The 27,629-nt window shown below is 35.4% G+C and overlaps 1 protein-coding gene across 2 annotated transcripts in view; it reads right to left on the bottom strand.

Annotated features, from left to right (window-relative positions):
• Positions 1-1,501: 1,501 nt before the first annotated feature.
• Positions 1,502-27,629, bottom strand: part of ALCAM (activated leukocyte cell adhesion molecule) — a 94,098-nt gene continuing 67,970 nt past the window's right edge. Inside the window, exons 5-15 of one of the 2 annotated variants that reach the window (XM_087937373.1) lie at positions 26,048-26,135; positions 22,692-22,874; positions 18,340-18,467; positions 17,829-17,958; positions 15,600-15,712; positions 14,301-14,436; positions 13,834-13,965; positions 11,312-11,440; positions 9,175-9,213; positions 6,771-6,888; positions 1,502-1,615 (exon numbers count right to left, since the gene is read on the bottom strand). In XM_087937373.1, coding sequence (XP_087793499.1) covers positions 1,528-1,615; positions 6,771-6,888; positions 9,175-9,213; positions 11,312-11,440; positions 13,834-13,965; positions 14,301-14,436; positions 15,600-15,712; positions 17,829-17,958; positions 18,340-18,467; positions 22,692-22,874; positions 26,048-26,135 — 1,284 coding nt within the window. In that variant the 3' untranslated portion in view covers positions 1,502-1,527. The remainder of the gene's footprint in view (positions 1,616-6,770; positions 6,889-9,174; positions 9,214-11,311; positions 11,441-13,833; positions 13,966-14,300; positions 14,437-15,599; positions 15,713-17,828; positions 17,959-18,339; positions 18,468-22,691; positions 22,875-26,047; positions 26,136-27,629) is intronic. The other variant, XM_087937374.1, reaches the window with a different exon arrangement.

Below are 27,629 nucleotides of genomic sequence, written 5' to 3'. Positions count from 1 at the left end.
AACAGTAGTTCATTTCTTGTGGACTTTTAATAAGGACATCAGAGTATAATTGAGTACAGGTAGACTTTGACTTAAGTTTAAAGTTATGTCTGTCTCAGAAAAAGTGACTTATAATTCAACTTATGACCACTGTACCACTCTCATTGTGATCACAATTCAGGTTCTTGGCAACCAGTCATGTTTGTGATTGGTTGTAGTATCTGCAATCACACGAACACATTTTTTTTGTTGATTTTTGACAAAAAACACCCATTGGGAAAGCTGGATTCAGTTAACAACCACATGATTTGCTCAACAACAATGCAATTGAGATTCACTTAATGACTGCTATAAAACTTGTCATAGAGTTGGGTCTGACTCAACTTACAATTAGGGAAATTCCTGTCCCAATTGTTGTTTTAAGTCAAGGATCACCCATATATACAGTCAATTTGGTGTCAGTTTTTCATAACAACAGATTTTTCTTTAAGAGGATCTGTTTCCAACCTACTTCTTCAGGAACTCTAATTGATAGCATGATATAAATCCTGATTAACAGGTAAGTTTCCAGGCCATTTGGACTCATTCTATATGTATAAAGACTATTTACGCATAAAGACTGGCCAAGAAATTGTGCATCTGTAAAACAGGGAGGCATCTTCTCTTCCATAATAGGACCATTTTAATTAATATTTGAATAGCTATTACTTCTGCCTAAAAATTATAAGCCATGTTACACAATAGTCACAATGTGAAATGACAGAAAATGTAACTAACTGGCATCCACACTGTAATGTAAGAGAATTATCCATAAAATCAATAAAACTTTCACAGTGAACCTTGAACTTTCTGTGATCAAATGTAGTATTTCAGAAATGAACCTTTTCTTTGAAATGGCACAAAATTAGCGCATTGGAATGAATCAAATTGTTCATCTAGTCTTCCTCACTGCCAACATAGATAATTAATATTTCCTCCTGGTGGTATATTTGAAACTTGGAATGAGTTCAATCAACCACTTGCAAGGCATTCTTAGTTCATTCAGTGGGTATAAATCAGAAGTATTTTTATTGTGATAGCTACAGTAACAAAATTTTGTAGTCTGAATGTGCTTTCATTCTCTCTTTTTATTTACATGTGAACTAGAGAGAGGCTTTTCTGAGACATTTTCTCAAATTAGTTTCTTAGCCTGGATGAAACCCTGCTTAATTAACTGTTGACAGGATAGTAACTTTTCCTCCTTTTTTCCAAGGGTACTTCTTATGCCTTCTAAAGGATTGTCTAAGACAGAACTGGTTGAATTGGCTAGAAAGTGTAACTTACAGTACATTTTAGAGCATCTAAATGGGGGAAAATGAGAGCAAACTATTGCTATGGAAGGCACTTTAAATTTTAAATGGCTAGACTTGGATTTCTCTTGATATAAATACATATAAGAAATCCCTTATCCTATAATTTCATTAGTGTAAGGATTAAATTATATCAAGAGGAGATAATACACTATAAAATTTTTAAAACATACCTGGAATGGCCAAATAGTTTGGTGTTTCAAGCTTCCAATTTATGATTGTTTTCTTCTAATTTTTTATTTTCTTCTATATTTCCAAGATCTTTAGCTACATGTTTTGAAGCTGATCTGAAACAGAAATAAAAATACTAATGTTTCATCTTGCTGTTATTATTATATCCAATTACTGGATAGATGCACACCATTTTGACTTCTGCAACATAAAATTGTTCTACTACCAACACAGGAATCTGATTTTATTGGCAAATGAAAGACTCTAAAATAGTGAATCCTGGAATAATGTACACAGAGTGATAACTTTCAAATTCCATTTTGCTCTCATTTATAGATATATACATTAACTTTTTTTAGCTGGAGAAACTATTAGCAGGATTTAATTTATGTTTCCTTCAAATAATATGCATATTAAGACTGAAATATTATAAACACATTTTATCATTAGAATACTCCATTTATATTGATTGTGATACCTGCTTTGCTGAAATCTAACCTGAAGGATAATTAAAATCTAAAAAACATATCTTTCTAACTGGCTTCTTTGTGAAAAATTGATTTAGCAGGATTTCAATTAATTATGAGCAAGTTCTATAAAATAAAAATAAAATTATTGCTTATCTCACTCATGGCATCCCATAATTCTGATACTATTTTTTCCCTCAAACATTTAAGTTTTATTTCCTTCTAATGCTTATATTTTAGAATAAAAATGCAAATTTATTTACTAAGAATTTACTTATGCTATCTTTAGAAAATGTATTTTGTAATGTAACACAGGCTGCACAACCCCTAGATGTTTAAGAGAGGTAAAGCAAAAGTGAAGAATGACTAATACATTTTTATTTATAAATTCATGTTTTAATTGACTGGGGCTTGAATAATTTAATCCACTTTAAAGCTTTTATTACATAGAGAAAACTTTCACAGTTAAAAGGTGAGAGGCATCTATAGCAACATGATAACATTTTAAACAGATTGAGGTATATGGCCAAACACACATAGGTGCCACAAATGAATTCTCTTTGTGGATCCTATGGCTACCACCTCTTCTAAAAAAAATATTAGTGAGCTGATGTCTATGCTCAATATGGATTTTGAGCAAAAGATATCAAGAAAGTTCAAGTGCAGAGTGAAGGGAAACAAGGGCGTAGAAATCCTGCAAAGACATATTATTGGAGGAGCCATATCAAACTTGATGGTTTATTGGGTTAGAAACTGCTGCAGATGTTTTGGAAAAAGAAATTTAATTCATAAATAATATGAAGGCATATCACAGAGAAACCATGTTATAGCTATAAATAACACGTAATATAGAAAAATTAGGTCACAGCTATAGGTAAAACTTGGTAGGTCTCGGATACCATATCAGTACTCTGGTATAGCTAAGCCTCTAATTAGATCCCAGTTATTTTTGTGAATTTTTTTTGTTCTTAGTGGAAAATGTATGACATTTTAATGAATAACTAAAAATCTAAAATCACCTTTTACAATGCCAGTCTTGTCAAAGGGGTGGCAGGGATTATATTAAAACACACAGACCAAAAACACAGAGATATAATTTTCATAGAGGTGATGTGAATAACTGATCAGAAATGCCTGAGAATGATGACTGATAAGAATACTAAAATTAATGAGTGGATTATGCATTAGAGAAGATTTTAAAAATAGAAAGTACTTCCACCTCCTGGGCAGCTGTTTTTATTGAATCTTATTTTGCTAAATATGTTGTCACTGTTTTCATCAAAGCAGCAACAATTATTTTACTATGGCACACATGCACGCTCAAAATAGATTACCTGTAATAATCTTTCAAGTGATTAGGTTTATTCTAAAATGATAGGTATGGTAATTATCTATAATTTAGCAACATTCAGTTCCATCATAATCTCTGTTAATTTCATTATTGGCTTTAAATAAACTGATAATAAGCCAATTGGCCCTCTTCATAAATTAATGTGAACTACTGACAACACATTTATATTATTATTGCAGGTAATAAAACAAATTCAGCACTAGGTTTGCAAATCCAGCAAAGAAATAATAAAGGACGATTTGCTGATTGATCATTTTGATACATTTAAAGAAATAAATGTGAAAAAGGAATTAGACTGTATGGATGGCAATAGAAGTAATAGCTGAATAAGAGCAGTGTATGGATCGTGTCATGACATAAAAACATAAAATTGATCCTAGGCTTCTGTATGTAATAAAAGTGCCAGACCAAATTTTTAAGCAAGACTGAAAGCATTTGAAACCTAAGTGCTAACTGATAGTGAGATGTGGCGTAATAATTTCTATACAATATACCATTAAAATATGTTTGATATGTCTTAGTATTACTTTTTCATTTTTTTAAGATAACAGCCAATGAAAGTGAATGGAAATGAAATTGTGATGTAATATGACATGTTTATTTGTTTGTGTGTAGAATTATACACTATTACAGTATTAGAACAAATGTAATATATTATATTTTAAGTTATAATATTAGTTAATTAAATTTCAAAGGTATTTCAAACTATGTAAAAAAATACATATAGTTAGTTTTGCCTGAATTGGTAACTTTATACCTTGTTTTAGATGGCCTACCTGATTGCTACTGATAGAATAGGCAGAAGAAATCAGGAAGAAATTTTAAGAAAAAAAAAGGCCACAATGCAGTTTAGTTTAGCTTTGGGAAGTAACTTCACTCATTGTAATTAAACTAATTCAGGCCTTGTCCAGAAGTAGAACTGAACCCAGAAATGAATAGCTGGTCTTCTCTATAAAGTTGTGCTGTGATTTCAGGCAGCCAATATTCCATGGGACTAGCATGTTATCACATAGCCCAGGGCTTTCTACACAGCAGACAACTTTCATGTATGCAAATGACCTGAAATACAAATGACTCGAAACTTTGCAGTATTGGATTTATATCAGCAGCCCTTTTATGGCTGTTGGTTTCCCGATCTACTGTAGTTATAAGAATCACTATGAGTGGATAGAAATAAAGTAAAAAACTACCAGGCATATGTTTTTCCTACCTTCTGACCTGATATACAGTAAGTAAGCATGTCAACTCCCACATTTAAAGGAGTCCCAGTTTACTTCAACTCACAGGGAATAACTGTGGAAAATAACTTGCAGGTTAATGAGTTCTTCGAAGCAAAAACAAAAAAACCAAATTTTTCGACGAAAACTTGATAAGAGATATCCAAAGCCAAGGGCATAATAAAGTATAGGAAAGAGTAATTTTTATTTCGTCTTCTTATAATGAAAAATCAAATCTTCTCTATTTCATACATGCTCAAACATTCATATCCCTTAATAGAACAGTTATGGATATTTTAAACATTAATTGAATACAAATTTGTAGTAAAGGCTACTTTTCAAATATCAACACTGAACTGACAAAGATCTTACTTTACAAATAAGCAAATAGATGGACTATATTTTGAATCTTTTAAGTATTATGACACATCAGATAGTGAAGAAATCATGATGTGATGTCAAACTTCAGTTGTATAAAACACTATTTTATATATAGTTTTTTCAAAAAAAGGAAAAATGCATAAACCACACCACAGGTGCTTTTTTTTCATATTTTAAACTTTTTAGCATGTTATAAAAGAATGACTTCGTAGGCTACACATGGAACTTTGTGCCTCAGTTAACATGCATTAAGGCAACCCAAGAACTATACACACAGCAGTTAACTTCAGGCCATCGAGAATATTTACTGATAACTACTACTTTGACAATATGATTCCCTATTTTATCTTATTGAAGGTCCAAGTAAACTAATTACAGTTACAGCATATCCACTGCTAGGAAGAGATTATAATTAACATGAGTGAAAAGTAATGCCTATGGTTATTTTTTTCTATCTAACAACTGCTTCTTGAGACAACATAGTATCTGCTTATTTTTAAACAATATTGTTGATTGGTTACAACATTCAAACTTATAATCCTATTAGGTAACCATTTAATAAGTGGCTAGAGAAAGGACTAGTCTTATAATGATGTACTTCTATTTTTAGTTGATGTACTTTTCTCATTATAAATATAAAAATTGCAGAGATGCTATTTTGTCTATTAAGAAAAATGCAGCTTTGGAAAAAATGCTCCAGTTTTTGAACTATTTACATAAAATTTTATGTGCTTTCAAACAGTGAAGTGCTTCCCTGCTAAATGATCTCAGTCTAATTTCTATAATTTTAATATTTTTCTGGTAACTGTGGCTAGTGTCTTCAGAGGCAAAGTGATCTGCTCCATAGCACATAGAAGTCCTTAACTTACAACTGGTGGCTTTATGTTCTTTCAAAATTATGATGGCTTTAGAATGAGTATTGTAAAATATTCTCTCAACCCCTGTGGTCATGTGACTGTACTTTGGTTGCTTGGCAACTGAGTTACATTTATGACTGGTTGTAGAAACCCATAAACATGTGGCCACAATCTGCAACTGATTTCTGTCAATTCAAAAGAATGGGTTCGCTTAACAACTGTGCTGTTCACTTAATGACAACATGATTTGCTTATTCACTACTATGAAAAATGTCAGAAAAAATTGGGTTCAGTCACATGGATACCTCAACTAATCACAGTGACTTATGAGTGGATATTAGGTTAGGAGTATTTGTCAGCAACTCTGAACAGGCACTGACTCTTGTGTTTGTGATTAAGTAATCTAGTTTCTGACTGTCTAATATGCAGGGGATGTGGTAGATTACTGTTGACGAAAGTGGATTTCTGTCATCCATAAGTGATTGAATAATTATTTGGATTTACCTAATTGATTTGTAAATTGTTTTTAGGCTGTATTTCTATAATAATTTTGTTATTATTCAGTTCAATCTGTACTTTCCCCCCTGGGGATGTTTTAACTATATCTGTCTATCTCCATTTCTATCTGTCTTTTGTTGAATTGAAAATCACTGCCTCTGCAGGTGCCAGCCACAGTTTCCAATGAAATGTCAGGATATCAGAGATTTGGCCCATAGCCATTTAGCCTAGATGCTCATCACCTTTTAATTGACACCAGCTGTGAAAGTAGACTTTTTTGTGCTATCTCATTATTTATTTTTGTGCTTGATACATTCATACATTTTTAAAAACCTGCAAACTGCCATGGAATTACTTTTGATAAAAGGAGAAGAAAAATATTAGATAAATAAACACAAAAACATATTTTGCCTGTTTTTACAAAATACTATAGAAAGCAGATTTGGTGAGATAACATATTTTATTTCTATAAAATATTAAGAATGTCAGTGAAGACTTACTTTGATTTCTTCATGTATAGCCAATAAGCAACACCTGCAACCGTTGCTGCTAGAAGAAGACCAACCACGATTCCCACTATTAATTTTGCCTGATCATTAATATTTTCCCTATTATCATCTAAAACAAAAGGAAAAAAGGGATGATGGAGTGTCTTGAAAAAATAAAATATGGAACACTCACTATAGGTTATAATATTCAGAAGTATTTTTAAATTCAAAAGCTTATGTAAAACCAGTAGCAACAATAAGCTATCATTATGAAAGCATACACATTTACAGTACAAAGATATATTGGCTGCAATCCTTAAACCATTTGCATTACAAACATTTTGGTGTTGTCCATATTTCACAAGGATGGCACAGATATTCTGAGATTGTACAAATGAGATTTTTGCAGTCTGAGAACTGTCTGAAAAATCTACCTTTGATTCATTAGAAGTAGGCAGAGCAATCCTATGCCCAATCAAGTTTTGCTAAACAAGATAAGAAATTTATCTCCAACTGTCAGCAGTGGAAGGAAGGAATACATTTAGTTTAGCTATTCTCCTATTGTTTGAAGTCTGGGAGGGGGGTTCTTTTTTAGTTTAATCCTTCTTGACTCATTCCTAGCAGACCTTCACAAATTTCCTTTAAAGGCCTTTTGAGCTTGATATTTTCTAGTTCTGGATGGAAAAGAGAAGGAAAAACAGAACAATCACACAAACCGCCAAATATGTTCTACTTCACATTAAATCTCAATGCAGATTCGGCATCATTGCCTCTCATCAAGGCTTCCTTTATGCACACACTTTCAATGAGTATAAATGCTGTTGGATCCTGTTTAAAAGCTGTGCTTTTGGTTATCTAGTCAATTTGATCAGTTGTCACAACTGCACTTATCTGGGACCTTCAATTTTTGACAGTGCCAAAACACTTGAGCCTTTATTCTGGGTGAGAAACTAAGATAAATGGTTTCAGCTTCTTATTCCTGTACAATAAAATTTCTATCTGCACTTTTTCCTACAAAATTAAAAAAAGGTTCTTAGTTAAGTCTATATAATAAAATATACAAAAATCATAAATAAATAGATAGCTAGATAGTTTTCCCAAAAATAAGACCTGGTCTTATTTTCTTTTCAGGCCCAAAATAAGCACCACATCTTATTTTCGGGGGATGCCTTACCCATTTATGTTAGGACCACCCAGCCACGCTTCCCACACCCTAATACCTGTTGCACTGCTGTCCAAGTTATGTGGCTGCTCATGGCTGCTCATGGCCAGATACCATGTGGCTTGTTGTGTCGGTGCTGCCACTTGAAGTTTGTCATGCCGATGCCACTGCTCACAGGAGGAGGCTGTGTGGCATGATGTATTGTTGCACGCGTGAGTAGTGGCACCAGTGCAATGTGCCATGTGGCGTCCAGCTGCGAGAGGCTGCAGAAGTCAGGCAGCAGCACAAAAAAGGTGTTGGAGTGTGGGAGGCCTGGCTGCAGCAGTCATAAGGTAAGTGGGTAGGGGGATAACTTGATTTTTACACCTATACCTCACCCCAATTTTACACCTGCACCTCACCCCATCCAGATGGTGGGTGGGGTTTAACTAAGGCTTATTTTTTTGGGAAGGGCTTATATTATGCACAGGCATGAAAATTGGGCTAGGGTTTGTTTTTTGGGTAGGTCATATTTTCTGGGAAAGAAAATAGATAACAGAATTAGGAGTTATGTATTGGAGTAAATGATCTAAGGATTACAGCCTTCTTTATTAAATATTATATATTAAATAATATTAAGAAATATTAAATACAGTGGTACCTCGGTACTCATTGTTAATTGGTTCCGGGAGCCATGATAAGTACTAAAAATGAGTACCAAACATTTCCCCACTATTAATGTAGTGAGTCACGAGGCAGTCAAAATCAACAAGTTCTAGCTTTTACATTGAGTACCAAACAAACAATGAGTACTGGGACCATATTTTCATGTCAAAATGTGTTAAGCATTAAAATTGATGAATTTCAAAGGAGTACCAGGATACCACGGTATCAAATACTCATTTTAGTTCCATGTGAACAGCAATTTGTCAAAAATAGATTTTTTCTCCTCAAAAGTACAACTCTTTCTTACTATCCTTGTGTGCATAGGTAAGATTTAGATTTAGGCAAATGTTGACTTTTCTGAAATCAGTTAAGACTTGGGACATTATTACTGTTTCCAATGAAAATAGCATGATGATGTTTGAATTAAACTTTTATTTTACATAGTTATATATTAGTATCAGTACTATTTTGATTGCATAGCAGTAAAACCTAGCACTTAAAATTACTTCTATTTATTTTCCTTTTTAGAAATCTACCTTTAATCCAAAAAAATAAGTATAACAGTTTTGAATTAATAGTATTAAATGTGGAATATTTTTATGTTCTTACCACTTTTTTCTTCTGGTTCATCAGATTCTGGAATACTTACTGAAACAAAGGAACAACAACAACAAAATAAAGCTGCTGATATCTAAGTCACCTTCAAAATTTCCACCTTTAAAGATATTTAATAATCTATATTTCAGCTGAGCCCAAATATACTTAATGCAGCATCAGCTACAAAACAAAATGATTAATCTTATTTTTAAGGCAGCAATCTTTACTTTGTATCTATAATGCATCATGTGAAAATGGTTTATTCTAAAAAATGACAAGTTTAATCTTACAAATGCCTAGTGAGAAGAAGTATTTATGTGTTGTTCTGTCCTGCATTTTGACTTTTTGTCACTTTATTACTGTAGACAGAGAGTTGATTAAACTTTAGCACCCTTGAATGAATTTAGAAGTCAACCTTTGATTAACTCTTCTAGAGACCCTGCACAGAATGAGAAGAGCCATGAAACATTCATGGGAATTGTGCTGGATAGCTCACTGAAAATTCCATAATATAGACTGCATAACTGAGAATAATATTAATTTATACATTTCAGGAATTTAAAAATGGTACAGAAGTGTTCTCTATATAGAAGTAAATCTTTACAATAGGATTAGTTTGAATAGTTAATAATTTGTCTACCTATATAATTGTTTATTGTGTAAAAACAATGCACTTATTTGTTATGCTAAGTCTTCACATGTTCTTGTATATTTCTGGAGACAGCATATTAATCATAATTCGAAATTGGAACATAAGAAATAGATAATTTAACAGCATTAATTACTGTTATAATTTCTTCATATGTGTACATAATTGTGTGTTAAAATCAATTACTGAATAATTTACATACTTAGTGACAATGATTATAATTTCTCATCATGACCACACTGAGTTCATATATAATGCACATTCATCCATTAGTTTCCACAAAGTTTGTTTTCCATACTTATGGCAAGAAATTGTGCATCATTGGTCCTTAAGGAAAAGGACTGGTTTAGGACAGGGCTGTCAAACTTGCGGCCCATGGGCAGGATGCATCAGTCGCTGGCCACACCCACTCCCGGTTTAACAAAGGGGAAAAAAAGTCGTGATACGTCACGTGATGACGACGTGACAATTTGAGTTTGTTACCTCTGGCTTAGGAGCATGATTCAAAGTGTATTGATAATATAAAATTTTCAATGGAATGCCATTAAAACTACTGCTAAATTGTATATTCAGTAATAGCCGATTTCCCATTAGTGCTATGCTGATTAGAAGAAGAATGAGAAACTCAAAAACTACATGCACTGAACAACTCTGTTGACTATCATTAATGGCTCTCAACTCTGACAACATCCTAAACAGTATTTAAAAATGAAAACAGAAGTTTCTCAATGTAATTGTTATAACCATTAATTATGAAGACATTATATAGTCCAGGTAGAATTGTTTAATTTAAAACTGGTAACCTGTTGTCACCTTAACAATAGTCTACCATAGCATACCATCTCAATAAATTCAGTGGACTGTATTTCTTGGTTAATTAGTAATTAACCATTAATAAACTAACCTATTTATTGAACAATCAAGGGGAAGAATATGTCCATATAGATGGAAGGAAAACTTTTACCCTGTTCACCCTGCCATTTCTTTACCCTGTTACTATGGTGCAAACAAGGTCTGGATTGAGTGGTTCCTCTGCCTTTAGGTATTAACCCGCCTATAGGATTGCTCTTTTAAAAAGAAAACAGGTAGTTCTCAGATTACAAGAATTTTTTCAAAACAATGACAACGATGAAATATATAAAAACCAAGAGATGATGAACACTTATTATGGGATTTGATAGGGTGGAGACTTATAGCTAGCAGCGTATAAGTACAATCAAATTCATTTGCATTTCTGCAGATATTCTAGAAAAACAACAAATAACAGAAATTAGCATGGTGACACAAATCTAAGAAATAAGATGCTAATTTACATGTCTTTTGTTAATGGGAGGACAATGAAGTAACTCATAACAAAATTCTAACCTGGAGTCACCTCCATGTGAGCAAGAATACTAAGAACAGTTTATGTAAAGGTAAATGAATAAGGAAATATGATCACCTTTGGTCATTTCCTCATCTTTCTTCTTTAATATATTAAAAATAAATAAACATACTTACTAGCAGATACATTCAAAGAGGTGACAGCTCTTTCTAGTAGATTTTCAGCAATGCAGGTTAATGTAATATTCTCTTCAGGAGCAATTTTGATTTTACTAATAAATTTTCCATTGATATATTTAGTCTCTTCTGTCTGGAAATAAGTTTTCAAAACAGTTATGTCAAAGTTGAAAGAATCCGTAGGGGTAGGTTTGTATGTGTGTGTGCCTGCCCACTCTCTTTGGCTAACTATTTATACTGATGACATACATGCATGAACCTGAGTACATAGTGCCCTGACTTATCCTGCAAATTTATTTTCATCTGTTTGTTTGTTAGTTTATTTCATTTATTTGCCACCCACCTCTCTGAAAAGGCAACTCTTTAATAAATATATACGTCACTTATATCTACTGCTGTAGCCTCTATTTTCTATACTACTAAGATGGAATACTAAGAAGATCACCTGAATCGTGCTCCTGGTTCCTATAGTCTGCAATTTTTCTTCTGGCAATCCATTCCAACTCCCATATCATTCAAAGGGTGTGCATCCCAAATTGTAGGAATGGATATCTAGAGGAAAAATTGCAGACTACAGGAACCAGGAGCATAACTCAGGTGACTTTGAGGACACAGATACACCTCCAAGTGCTTCAGCTACTCTCTAAAAGGATGCAAATTACCAGCTGTTTGCAAGTCCAGTTGCCTCCTGAAAAAGCATGTTTGGTACATGGACTGGTCCATACATTTTTTTCATAGCAATACTTTGCAAGTAATTTGCCATTGCCATCGTCATAAGATGAGAAGGAATGATTGACCCAAAGTCACTCAACTGATTTCATGCCAAAGACAAGACTAGAACTCAGCTCTCTAATTTCTAGTCTGATATCTTAAGTCACTGTCTCTCTTATTATTGGTTATTTATATATATTTAATTTGCAAAATTTATTATCCAGTTAATTGCATGCTATGCAATTAACATGCAATTATGTGTGTAAATAAAGTAAATTTACCTTGTAAGAAAACCAGTGCAGTTCTGGGATTTGATTTTATATTGGTGTAACAATATTATATACACTAGGAACTTGAAAACCGGTTCCCTACACTTGACTGTGAGTATGATTGTACTTTATTACATTATTTTTATATTATTGTTTAATTCAGTTTTTGTTTGTTTTTATTTTTTATGTATACCACACAAATTATGATGGACTGTTTTTTAAATTCTTTAATAAATACATAATTAACTATTATTTGAAATTGTACTTGAAACAGAGGTACCATATCTTCATTTTGTTTTGTATATTAATGTATATTATGTATTATACATTATCAATATACAATTTACTCAATGGTAAATTGCTTCAGTACATTGCATGTTGATAATGTACAGATCACAATGCATACAAAATTCCAAAGAATACTGGACAGCAAAAAAACCCTTCATTCCAGTAAACAGCAACCCAATACAGAAACTAGACAACCTGATCAAGTGAACCATGAAAGTCCTAATAAGAATGGTGAAATCACAAAAGAAAAACAATGGATAATAAAAAAAACAATGGTGGATAAAAAGCGGTATACCTGTTCTCCTATACCTACCTTCTGTGCCTCCAAATACACAACCCCGACATATCTCTTTGTGCAATTGTATCATTACCAGGATTTCAACATACCACATAGCTAAAGGATTTACAAAAAAGCTTCACAAAGGAGAAAAAATATTCTATTTTTTATTCCTGCCTTCATCTGTGCGAAAATATTCTATCTATTCTCCACTAAACTGGCTCCAGAAAAACAAAGATCTAATAATACGATAAGAGGTTATGATTTCAGTTGGTATCACAATAATTTACACCCAGGGACCAGGACTAGCAAAATAATCAATGGCAGGTGTACAACACAATACACCCAACCAAACCAAATATGTTAAGATCCAAATCATGGAATTCATCAATCTCTCCTTAACTACCTGCTTTCAGTCTGTTGGACAGATATACCAACAAATCAGAGAAACACCCATGAGATCACCACTCTCAGAAAGCAGATACTTTAATGCAGCATGTAGAAACTATAGCACTCCCAACATACAATGAACAGTATGGATCTGATATGTAGATGACATCTTTGCCATAATAAAAAAGGAACAACTAGAGAAAACATATGAAATAATCAACAGCATCTTCAAGGAATAAAATTCACAAGGAAATACGAAAATAACACACTATCCTTCCTGTATATCCTCATCAGCAGAAGAAATGTAGCAAATTAGAAGGAGAAGCCCATTGAAAAACCACTCACATTTACTAATTCCATAATCAAAGTAATAATCCAACCTGCCACAAGAGCTCCTGTGTAAGAACATTATTCAGATGAACACAAACTCACCTCAGCAGCCCAGAACACCAGAAAAAAGGAAGCAGACCATTTTTTTGGAATTTAGTCTGATAATGAGATAACCAAATTCAGAGAAGCAGCAAGAAGTTCACAATACTGTATTTACTGTAGTTGAAATAAACATGCAAACATAATGAGAAAATTACTTGCTTTATTTATGACACCTCCACTGCTAGTCCACTGTACTGCAGGTTTGGGAAATCCTTCTACGTGACAGGCTATAGTTTTATAAGATCCATCTGTGCTGGTTCTCTTTGACATTTTGATCTGAGGCTTTCCTTAAAATGCAAAATAATTTTTTAAATTGTTTATTTATTTATTGCTATATTCATAGTACTGAATCACTATGGGATTCAAGACCAATTAAAATATCACTATTAAACAGTGCAAATTTGAAACCAATTAATCTAGATTTTGATGCACACGCACACATACACACAGACAAAGCTGAATCATGTAAATACTTTTATTTCTAAAAATCTAGCCAAGCACTTTTAATGTTATTTCTACGGCAGTGTTAGAATTAGGTATTTTATGGCTGGTGAGCATTTCATAATTATATTGCAACATACAAACTAAACACAACAATATTGAATTTAAGAATCTACATTACCTTGTACTATCAATGTCAGAATTTGACTTTTCTTTAAGCCTTCAACTTCTTGTAAAATTGTTTCACAGACGTAATTTCCTGCATCTTGGTACTGCAAACTTGAAAAAGAAGGACTTGACCTCATTCTGTTATTATCCTATTAAAAAAAAAAGCCAGTATGCTTAGGAACCTATTTTACCTTCAAGGGAAAAAAGTAACAAAGTTCTTCAACACAAGTAGTTTGAACTAACCACTTTGGATAGGACTACTAAACAATTTTTACTGATTCTCCAATTAAACTGTATTTAATACTAAATAAAAAAAATCTACTTACATTGTTATCTGCCCTATAAAATCTGATTTTTATGTTTTAATAAACAAATATCTTGACCCTTATTATTGTATTGATCAATAAGAATATTTATATCTACTTCTCAGTTTGTCATGGGAACATTCAACAAGTTAAGCACTGGAATTTCCTCTTCTAAAATAAACCAGAGCTGGTAATTGCTTTCAATAAATTTAAAGCCAACAGATGGCTATTAATCTCTGCTTGAAGTGTCCAGGAAAGACCAGCTATTGTAGGAATTAGTAATTACTTTTGGCCTTTTGTAGTAATTAGTTTTGGCCTGAATAAAATGACTTAAATTTACTTCAATGAAAAAGCACACAATACAGAAACAACCTGATTTTTCTAGTCAAACTGAAGAAGCAATTGCAAATGCTTCATCTGGCATTTTTAAAAATATTTCAAATGACTCTTGTATGGACTATACTTTGGATTTTACAGAAATTTCTGAGAGGACTACTCAGCATTCTTCAGAATTTACCAAAGCCAGAAGAGGTCTCTGCGCAGATGTTATGCTAAGGAGTAGCTACACAAACAGAAACAAAATACTTGTTTTGTTTCACTGCTTAAAGTGAAAGAGACATATTGCTTCATGAAGTAATTTTATGGAAGATTCTCACACAAATCTTCAAAAAAATAAAAGACCTGTTTGAGGATTTAAGTTTTAACTGGTTCTGGGTCAAGCAGCTTTAATAGTTAGATAGCTTTTTCCAAGTTTAAATTAAAGTTAACAATACATTAAATGCAGATATTATTTTGCCCATGTTTGATAATTTCCTCATTCTGAATATTAAACATTACAATTTAGGAAACAATTTTGGAAGAATTCTAATATCTGTGCATAATACTTTAGAGGGCTGCATTTGGTCTTAGAATATGCACCCCATACCATTTAGGTTCTTATGAACTTTAAACTATCACCATTCCAGATACAGTAATGGATTAAGAATAGCCAAGTTAAAAATATTTACCTTCAGCCAGAACACAGTAGCATTTCTACTAGAAGAAATTGTACAAGATACAGGCAATGCTTCTCCAATCTGTTTAATAACTTCTCCACTGGGAGTAAGTGACAAATCCAAATCTATGTTGAAGAAATTCAGGATTGTTATTCATATTCACAAACTTCGCTTACTTAGGAAGTTTAAATAAAGCAAAACAAAAACAAAGAATTATTTGGTAATTTCAGTTACAGCTGCAATTTCTCAAAGTCTCAGTCAATTACTTTTCATAAAAGGACTGAAAATAAACTTCAGAAGAAGATAGCAGAAATATTTGCATGTACTATGTCTGTGTATGTACTGCATATGTGTGTGTGTGTGAGAGAGAATGAACATACACACACACAAACGTACATATATGTGTAATCAGTAGATAGCATAAAATGAAATACTTCAATTTTTTCTTTAAAGAATTTTGGGCTAAAGAAAAATAAGTGACATGAGGAAATGGTTAGAAATACTCTTATTTGTGTATATGTTTAGAAGAGTAAGAGGCATTTCGATACAACTATTTTTTCTTTCAGCCTTGCTTCTATGATAAATAGAAGTGAAGTTCATAATACAAACACTCAACCAAGGTATTCTTAGCATGTACCTAAGATACCGAGATAAATAAAATGTAGTGTATTCATAATTTGATTAGAAATTGAAACTGAATCCTTTTCTAAGAAAAAAACTAAAATGTTAAACAGTAACATCAAAATACAGTAAGATTAAAATTAGCTACATTTTCCTGTTTGTTTTTTTAGTTACTTTTAATGCATTACACAATTTTATTTATCTTTTATCTTCATCTTCTTAACTATACATAACAACTTGAGATTTTCATTTATTTTCCTATGATAAATCTACTTCCAAATTAATATTAACTTCATGTAAAATAGAGCTGCAGTTTTGAATTAAGTGGCACCACAATAAGCAGAAATCTATGTTGGTGTCTGTGTCAGGCATATAGATGGGCCCCAAGGACTGCACGTAGCCCCTGAAAGCCTTTAGAGAACTCTCAAAATACAAAATAATGACTTTTGATAGGACACAAGAAGAAAATTATTAAATTTATGACCAAACATTAAACATTTTATATTTATTGTTCCATTAAGGTTGTCCTGCTCCACCCATTATTTTTGGGGTGTAACCAAAAGCCATTTGTAAATCCTGGCCAGGAAAACATACAAAATACATGTGATAAGTGTAAAGAAGCACAACTCCTTACAGAGATATTATTTATTTTATATTTTAAAACCTGTATTAAGAATGTGCCTAAATTGAAACAAGGATGTACATACTAAAATAGGATTTCCCTCCTTTCTGAAGCACGCTTTTATTGTTGAGCATAATGACAGATTTATTAATAAACCAACTAAATCCTACGATTAAGCAACTACGATGTCTATCTGAGATAAAACCTAGGGGTATATCAGCACAAACAGAAATAAATCTTTGCCACATTCTGATTTGACTCTAGATGAGGTGAAGAAGTGAGAATTTTTATGTGCTTTATGTTGCATTATTTTTTGTAAACCTTTCAAAGCCCTCATGACAATTTTTGATAGTGTATTTTATTAAGTTGGCCCTGGATTTTTTTTCTGTAACCAGACATTCCTTCTCTTCATCTATTTATCCAATGATAAAGGAATGTAAATAGAAAAAATAGAATTATATTCATAAGTAACTGCATCTATATCAATATTTTCAGGCATGCAGAAACATTAAAATGCAGAAAAATAATAACTGAAGGAAGCCCCTCTCAATGGACTATCCTAGCCATATATTTTATGTGACAGACGATTTCAGTCTCTATACCTTAATTTTGAGATCACTCTCTCTTCTCACTCCCTCCTCTCCAATAACAAGATCACCACTTCATAACTGTGTAATAATGCAATGTTCTATTTTTTTAATGCTTTTAACAGGTCCAAATGTTAAAGATAAGAAAATATATGCCACATGAAATTTGAATATCAATTAAAAACAAAACCAGAACTTTAGAGGCAAAAGAAAGAAAAAGATGAATGAAAAAAAAATCTCTGAACTTTTAAAATAAGCCTCAGACATGAATTAAAAAAAAATAATGGGGCCTAACTCTGACAAAAACATCCATGCGTAATTTAATCAAAACACAAAACATGTGGCAAAAGCCTTGGCATATATTACAAAATGATATATGACTATAAGAAGGAATACAAAAATAATACTTACAATGTACTGTAACTGTTGTGGAATCTATCAAACTTTCATCAGTCAGTGAACATCTGTATTCACCTGTTGCATTTCTTCTTACATCAGTCAACTCATGAAAACTGGAACTTCGAATTGGTCCAGGCTCTCCCTTTAAAAAAATGTTAAACAAAAGTTTGCAATACAGTAAAATGTTTATGTTTTGTGTATAACTTCTACACAACTTCTAGTTGACTTATGTTTTCAGGGTTTTTATGTTATTGTTTCTTGCTCCAGCCTTCTTGATAAATTTTATGTAAAACTAATGATGATACAGATTTAGTGAATTAATGTATAGTGTTGTCGTGTACACATTTTAAAAATAAAACTGAATGAAATTTATAGAAAAACAAAAAAAAAAAAATAACTGGGAGGGTAGGAATGGAAAGATATGAGACCGATTAACAGAATAGTGTGAAAAAGACACCTTCCTGCCTAAACCAAATTGTGGCTTCCCCAAATTTAAGAGGTTGTACAGATATGCAATACTTACAGGGATGAAAAATAAGAACTCCTGAGGTGGAGGATTACCATTTCCTGAACATTTCAGGGTAATGTTATCACCTTCCTTAATTGTTTTTCTTCGTGAAAGAATCTCAATCTGAACCTTTTCTGTGGGATCTGTAAAGCAACATAAACTGGTTAATAATCTGACTCTTCCAAATATCTAAGAGAGTAAAATAAATCTGTATCAAGCAACGGATGCATCAAGAACTTTATGCAAAATAAAAGTTATTGGGCTCACCCTGCAAATATTGGTGGCAAATCACCAGTTTGATAATCTTGATCCAGAGCTTCCACTCTTTCTCTCCAAATGGTGCTCTCAAAACTTGTGTTAACACCCCATTTAGTAACTACATCAGCATATAGAAATAGTGCTTAGATTTATATACCATTCTATAGTGCTTTAGAGGACTTTCTGAGTGATTTACAAATGTCAGCATATTGCCTCCAACAATCTGGGTCTTTGTTTTATCAACCTCAGAAGAATGTAAGGCTGAATCAACCTGGAGTTGGTCAGGACTGAACTCCTGGCTGTGGGTAGAGCTAGCCTACAATACTGCATTTTAACCAACTGACCACCACTGCTCGTATATGTGAAACATCACTGTAAAAAAGGTCTCCAAACATGGGAACTTCATGATTTATAGATCTATAGATCAGATGTGTCAAACACACAGCCCACATGTTGAGATGTAGTCTGTGATAGGCCACAGAGTTGGCGAGAAGGAGCGTTGGTACTTACCTGATATACCCGTTCTCAGTGAGCTGCGATGAGCATCCAGAGAGTGGGGAGGTGCTTAGTCTCTGCTCGGATAGGCTGGGCTTAATTGTTAGGACGCTCTTACTCCTCCCTGACTCCTCCCTAGCGTCCCCAGTTTTGGCGAAGACAAGGTGATGCAACCCCTGCCCTCTTCTTTGTTATGTTTGTTTGTTTGTTTTACAAATTTCCAGATTTTGTTGGCTGGAACAGGATCCCACCAGACGGATATTGCGTGGGGCTGGATGCTCGTCAGAGCTCACCGAGAACGGGCATATCAGGTAAGTAACAACACCCCTTCTCCATTGAGCTGCTCCGAGCATCCAGAAAGTGGGACATACCAAGGTTTGGCTTGCCCTACGAGAGGGTCTCCATCTGGGTTGGAGCCCCCCCACTGTCCGAGTGGGCCCGTTGTAACACCCTCCTCCCAAAGGAGGCCTCAGCAGAAGCAAATACATCAATTTTGTAATGCTGAATTAAAGGTGATGGAGAGAGCCATGTTGCTGCTCTACATATTTCTGCTACAGGAGCTTGCGTGGCCCAGGCTGCTGAAGTTGTCACGCTCCTTGTTGAATGCGCCGTGATGCCCCTAGGCACGGGTAATGATTGAATCTCGTATGCCCTGGCTATCGTGGCTTTCAGACACCTGCCTATAGTTGAAGGTGAGACCTTATGCCCCTGAGTGGTTGGCGGAAAAAATACGAAAAGGGCTTCAGTCTTCCTGAAAGGAGCCATTCGATGTAAGTACGTACGGAGATCTTTGCGGACATCAAGTCAGTGCCATTGATGCTCTAGGCCCTGAGAAGGCTTGGGATAAAAATTTGGGAGCACAAGTTCTTGTGCCCTGTGGTTGGCAGAATTGACTTTTGGTATGAATGTGGGGTCTGGTCGAAGAACCACTCTGTCAGTATGGAATATACAAAGGTCCTTTCAGGCCGATAGAGCCACTATTTCCGAGATACGTTGTGCTGATGTTATAGCTACGAGGAAAACTACCTTGTATGTGAGAAAATGGAGACTAGTAGTTTTCAGTGGTTCAAATGGACCTTCAAAGAATGGACTTCGTGAGTGCTGTAAGTACCTGTTAATTAAGGTCCCAGGTCAGGTAACAATGTACCATTGGTGGACATATATTTGTGGCGTCCCGAAGAAAACTCCTTATCCATCAGTGGTGGGAGATGGATGTTAGACCTTCCCAGGTCACCACCGAGGCAATAGCCGTCTTAAAAGTGTTTGGAGAGAGACCCCTGTCGAGACCATCTTGAAGAAACTCCAAAACTTGTGTCACTGATGGCGAAAATGGGTCCACCTTGGATTTGGTGCACCTTTCATAAAAGATAATCCATGTGGCATTATATATACGGCTTGTAGAGGGTCCTTGGGTGAGCAGAATTTTGTGCAGTGGAATTTTCCACAGTTCTTCTGTGGACAGACTTCTGAGATCTGCGAACCATGGCCTCCTGGGCCAGTATGGTGCCACCAAGATCAGTTCCGCTTTCTCGTCCAGCAGCTTTTGGATCACCTTGAGTATCAGTGGGAGAGGGGGGAAGGCATAGAGTAGTCCCTGGGGCCACCAGCAATGGAGAGTGTTGATGTTCTCCGCCCCCTGGGAGGGGTATCTCGAAATGAATCTAGGGAGCTGCGTGTTCAGGGGATAAGCGAACAGATCTATAACTGGAAGACCGAATCTCTGAACTGCTTCCTGAAACAGATCTGGGTGCAGGCACCACTCTGACTGGTCGACTGTGGCCCTGCTCAGCCAGTCTGCCGATGTATTTGTGAGCCCGGACATATGCTCCATCACCCCTAAGATGGGTGGCCAGAGCTGCTAAGACCTTTGTAAATGTTCTTGGGGCAGATGACAACCCAAGGAGCAGGACGATATATTCAAAGTGTTGGTTGTTGGTTGTTTTTGTTAACGAAATCTGAGAAATTTGCTGAGTGAAGGTCTAATTGTTATATGTAAATAGGCTTCTGTTAAGTCCATGGCAGTTAAAAAGTCACCTTTTCTTATGCTATGCAGAATGGATTGCAACTTACTCATTTTAAATTTACGATAAACGAGGGAACAGTTGAGTCGTTTTAAATCTAAAATTGCCCTCCACCCCCCTGAACTCTTAGGAACTATGAAGAGTAGTGAGTAGAACCCTTGCCCTTGCTGATCCCGGGCTACGGATTGGATAGCCCTGATTTCCAGTAAATGACTGATCACTGTCCCCATCAGATTCCTTTTAACAGGGTTCTTGGAGAGAGGGCATGTCATAAAAAAGTTCATGGGTGTGGAGTGGAATTCTAGAGCCAGGCCAAATCTAATGGTGTCTCGAACCCAGGAATCCAAAGTAGAAGTATCCCAATGGTCTGCAAAGAGCCTTAATCAACCTCCAATGGGGGCATAATCTCTGGATCTATTTTGGACGTCAGAAACCTCTGTTTCCTGCCCCAATAAATGGTCTTTTTACCTGTCTCTCCCTACGATTTCTGTTTGAAAAGTCCACTCTATCGGAGTGCTGGCTGCTTCTAAATCCCGATACTCTCTGAAATATAGGGGAGAAATGTCCCTGATAGTAGGGATGAAAGGAGCCTCTCCGTAAGGGCTGATAATTTCTGTTGTCTAAGCGACAAAAAGGGGAGGGGAGAATCTTCTTTTTACTTTTGGTCTCAATCAGAAGCAGATCCAGAGCTTCTACTTGCAAAACCTTACTGCAGGTACAATATTTTGGAATGAAAGACTTAAATAGTGTATGTGTGCATGTGTTTGTATGTGTGCATGCTTGAGTAAGTGTTCACTCCTGGCAACTGCTTAAACATGCTCTTACAGTTTCTTTGACAAATTTTTTAGAAGTGGTTTGTCATTGCCTCCTGCCAAGGGATGAGCTAGAAATGACTGGACCAAGATTACTCACTTGGCTTCATGTCTAAGGCAGGGTTAATACTCAAAAGTCTTCTGGTTTCTAACTGTGTGCTTTAACCATTAGATTAAACACACTGAAGCTAAATATATATATATATAAAAATAACAATTATATATATTGAAAAACCATCCTGCAGCATGTTTTGCCTGAAGGTAGAGCTTCAGAAAAACAGCAACAACAAAAAACAACAACAAATCATGTTATAAATTAATCTTCTCTTTAACATGTTTTTAAATTCAATAGGTATTTGGTGGCAACCTAATTTTCTTTTAGTCAATTTTAGAATGTGTTACCTAAATGAACAAAACCTAGAATAGGATAAATTATACATAGTCTTTGTCTCAGGTTTTTCCAGCCATCATGAACATTGCTGAGAATTTTCAGAACTGCAGTTATATATTCATAGAATAGCCATTTGGGGAATAGCTACTCAGATGCTAATATACATAGGAGAAAATTCCACTGCATTGTATAAGTAGTCAAATATTAGGAAGCACAAGTTACAGCAGATTTCACTCTTGCTTCTTAACTTACTTCCCTTTCTCAAAAGGGAAGGGCAAGACATGACAAACAACTGCATGTACATGAATATGTTATGCTTGTCTGATTTTTGGAAATGCATCATTTATGTAAAATCTATGTTAGGGAAATTAACTATGATAATAAACTTACAGTAAATGTTAGGGACTTCTGATTCTGATCGTATTATCTCTGGTCCAGTTGGTCCAAAATACGTCACTGTGCAGGTGAACTGTGCACCAGTGTCATCCTTTGTTGGTTTATATTTTAGGGAAGATTTGATGGTATAGAGTCCGCTGGTTTTATCTGCATCTATTTGTTCATCTATGACAACAGCTTTTAAAAGAAAAAGAATGACTTACACAAAGTTATTTGTAAATAAAAAGTGCAAATTCTAGTGATTCTACTTAGGATATCCAAGTGGAAGTAATACTAAATTTGTGTATATCTATAGTCCTAAATGTATTCATTTAAATGGAATAACAGAATAACAATAATAGAGTTGGAAGAAACCTTGGATGTCTTCCAGTCCAATCCCCTCCTCAAGCAAGAGACCCTCTTGTCAGTGATGCACACAAGCAGATTGAACCTCTAGGATAGGTTTGCATGCAGTTTAATATGCCCTCCATGTTCCATTTCCATTGTCATTTTTCAAAAGGTTATAGAGCCCAGCCTCTTTGATGAGGAAAACAAAAGAAGCTTCACTGACTAAATAAGGCAAGACGATGAGAGATATATGTGGAAGACAGAGACTTCAGTCAAGAGAGAAGAAAGTAATAAATGTAAAATATTTTCCCATTTCTCACACAGAAAATAATACTTAATATATATTGCAATGGGTCTAAATATGCCAGGCTGAATAATTTTGGTTTAAAATCTATTGGTCTTTTCAGACAATGGTCTGGATTCAAAGTTTTCAAATTTGTGCCACTCAAATCAGATCTGTTAAGATTCAGTCCTTTTGATTTCATGAGGACAAATCTATTTCAAAGTCTATCCTAAACACAGTCAACTTTACTTCCAACCTGACTTTAGAAAGCAAACAGCAGACTATTAAGCTGCTCACAATGTTGAGGTGCTTAATGGAGTTTCTATAACAAGAAACAATCCACATCCAAAGACCCATGTCTTCCGTGGAAAAAAATGACTGATTGGCAGCTTTAGTGATTAGTTTGGTAGCTTTCTAGAGAGATTTGTGTGATATGTAGATGTGTAGGTCATAAAAAGTACAGAAGCAGGTGAACTTTGATAGGAGGATAAGGGAGGCGGGTCATCTCCTTGGGAATTGAATGGCTTGATGACTTCATCCCAGCAGGCTAAAGGGTCAGTTATTGTCAGTTATCAAAGTGAAGATGCCTTCCAAGAGATAAGCTGCTCTTCAGTAGGGCTCCTGGACTCTGGGAAAGCTTCCCTCTTTTTGTAGACAACTCATAGAGAGGTAAGTGAGGATTAGGTTTAGGGTGGAAGTGACTGCGAGAGGGTGAGGGTTAGGGTAAGGATGAGAATAAGAGTGAAAGAGTGAGGGACAGGCTAAGAGTCAGGGTGAGGCTGAGTCAGGGTTAAGATTAGGTGGAGGGGGATAGGGAGGGGAATGGGTATGGGTAATGACAGGAAGCTAAGTCAAAAAGGGGAGGAGAAGGAAAAGAGATGAGGAAGGGCAAAAAGAGATGGAGTAAGATGGGTAGGAGAGGGGAGGGGACAGGACAAAGAGGAGAGGGAAGGGAAGGGAGGATGATAAAGAAGGGGAAGAAGGAGTGGACCTGGTAGGAAAGAAGGATAGGGAAGCAAGACGGAGGAGAAGGAGGAGGAGGAGGGAGGGAGGGAGGAATTCTAATGCCTTTATGACTTCATCAAGGCAGGTTATTGCCAGACCTAAGGGAGAGGGAGAGGATAGGGGAGGGGAAGACAGGGGGAAAGGGATAGGGAAGAGGAAGCAGTGGAGGGCAAGGAGGTACAATGGACCAGGGTGGAGTAGCAGGGGGAAAGGAGTAGGGGGATGGGACAGGGAGGAGAATTAGAATTTGAATAGAATTAGAATAGAATACAAATAGAATATATCCATAATAGAATTAAAAAGCATAGATTAGAATCAGAATCACTTTAATGATTTGGAATTGGAACTATAGAATAAATAAAGGTATATATAAATCTATCATCTCTCCCCCTCTCTGTCTGTCTGTCTGTCTGTCTCTCTCTCTCTCTCTCTCTCTCTCTCTCTCTATATATATATATATATATATATGTGTGTGTGTGTGTGTGTGTGTGTGTGTGTGCAGGTCTTGGCATGTTTGGGTCTTTTCCCGTGCAAGATTGAGAGTATCTTGGCAACGTTTCGACGAGGTCCCACATGTTCTTACAAAAAAGCCAGACAATCTGCAAACATCAACTCGATCAACCAATCAAGAAATGACAACACAGCCAACCTCCCCACCAGTATATATAGGGAGATGGCAGCTCCGATCACACTTTGTTCGCACAAGCACGAAGCCGAAAGCACCAGCCTGAAGATGGCGAGTGGGACCTCATCGAAACATTGCCAAGATGCTCTCAATCTTACATGGGAAAAGACCCAACCATGCCAAGACCTACATACCTGTACCCGTGAAAATCTATGAAAACACACACACACACACACACACACACACACACACACACACACATTGCTTCAGGGTCAATTTGAGTTTTACACTGCACTTGTTTTTTATACTGCTTTATTTATGAATGCATGATGCAATAATAATATGGCTTATCAACTGGTTTATCACAAGAATCTGAAGCTGGTTTGGACTGAGAGGAAGTGATTGGTCCCAAATCAAACTCTTAGCTTTGGGCCTAAGGAGGACTAAAACTTAAGGTTTTTCATATAGCAATTATAACATGCTAGCTCTTAGATAACATTTTTAAATAACTACTTTAAATTGTAGCAATAATTATTATTTTAAAAAATGTCAAAAATACAACAAAACTCAGCCAACATTGTTTACTATGAGCCAGCAGTGTGCAGCAGCAGCAGCCCAAAAAGCTAATGCAATCCTAAGTTGTATTAACAGAGGGATACAATCAAGATCAAGGGAAGTACTAATACCACTCTATAAAGTAACCTTAGTAAGATCACACCTGGAATACTGCATCCAGCTTTGTTCACCACATTATAAAAAAAGATGTTGAGGCTCTAGAAAAAGTACAGAGAAGAGCAACCAGGATGATTAGGGGACTGGAGGCTAAAACATACAATGAACGGTTGCAGGAACTGGGCTTGGCTAGTCTAGTAAAGAGAAGGACCAAGGGAGACATGATAGCGGTTTTTCAATATTTGAGGGGCTGCCACAGGGAGGAAGAGGTCAAGCTATTTTCTAAAGTGCCTGTAGGCCAGACAAGGAATAATGGATAGAAAGTTAATTGCAGCACTGTTAACAAGGCTAATGATTTCCATGCTTAAAATAGCTTACTCTAAACTGACTGAAGATAAAGAAACATGCATGCAGTAACATCTAGAAACAAAATCCTACCTTCTTCAGCATGCTGCAAAATAGCTCCATTCTTAAACCATGTTATGTTTCCTGCAGGATAACCATCTCTTGTAATACATTCCCCAAGCTAAGAATTCAAATACACGATTTGGTTATGGACATTGCATATTCTTTTGTTCATAATAGATAGCCTTTACTTAATGAACATTTGTTCAGTGACCGTTCAAAGTTACGATAGCGGTGAACTATTTGTAGTTCAGGTAGTTCAAGGACATCACGTCCCTGAAATTATGACCACGGGGTGCGCCTCCAAGGCCACGTGATCAAAATTAGAGTCACCATCTACACTGACAACAGAAGGATGTGCTTCAATTTTACCTCACCCGCCTATCTGTTCATCTCTGCCCTGCGTTTTGCTGCTCTTGCTGCTGAGGGCAAGCCCAGGTCCATCTTAGCAGCAGCAGGTGGAAAAAGACACCAAAGATTTATTGGTGGCAGGGTGACATATTAAGGGATGGTTGAGTGGCAGGAGCAGCAAATGTTGGGGGTAGCAGAGAGCAGGACATTTGGGGCAGCGAGGCAGTGGAATTCAGAGTGAACAAAAAAGCGGAGATGGGTGAGCGTGATAGTCAGGTGTGGGGAGTGGCTTAAAGTAAACATGGAAGGGCAGGAGAAGTGGGAGGTCCTAGTGTAATGACTGCAGTGACGACTACTTGCCATCCCTAAATCCATTTTTTAAATGGAAATTCTGGTCCCAGTTAGCTCATCAAGTAAGGACTACCAGCATACTTAAAGTTATTATTTTCAACACATCTATTCCTGTATACTTTTATTTAATAAAAGCTTTCCTCATAATGATGGATGATAGTAATTGTGCTGCAGATGATGTGCTTTCTTTGCAGTTACAATACCAATATACTAATATGGGATTCACACTAAATCGCTGTACTGTGCCTTATATATAGGAAGTCTGAAGACTTTCCTGTTACATTTTGTCTTGCAAATCTTCATTTCATTAAGCCTTTAATTCAATTGTTGTATACCCCAGATCTTATATAATAGATAGATCACATATATGTATAAATCAAGGGCAGGGCTTTGAATTCCAACTCCAATTCACTCTAAGTAGCATGATTAATCATTAGAGATTATGAGAATTTCAACATTTGGAGGGTCACATTTTCGTCAGTCCTCACATACTCTCTATTCATTTTTTAGCCCTAGTGTAGTTACTGGAACATGGATATACTATGAAAGAAATATAGGAAATTAGAAGATTTTAGATATAAGAATAAATTACTTGAAATTATCAAATAACTGGAGATATTGGTCTATAAAGAAAATCCTGCATGAAATTGAAAATAAATTACGTAAGATATCTATTAAACCATAATATAGGGAGTCCTTGACTTACAACCACCATTGGGACTGGAATTTTGATCCTTAAATAATGGGGTCATTTAATGATTCATCATATGACTAGATCCAATTTTATGTTCACTTTTATTGTAGTTGATAGGCAAATCACCATGGTGGTTAAGTAAATCACATAGTCGTTATGCAAGTCCTGCTTTCCCAATTGACTGTGTTTGTTGGAAGCTGGCTGGGTAGGTTGAAAATT

Source organism: Pseudonaja textilis, chromosome 7, assembly GCF_049901715.1.
Source record: "Pseudonaja textilis isolate UNSWEBS1 chromosome 7, rPseTex1.2, whole genome shotgun sequence".
Classification (NCBI taxonomy): Eukaryota; Metazoa; Chordata; class Lepidosauria; order Squamata; family Elapidae; genus Pseudonaja; species Pseudonaja textilis.
This window is presented reverse-complemented; position numbering and strand designations above follow the sequence as displayed.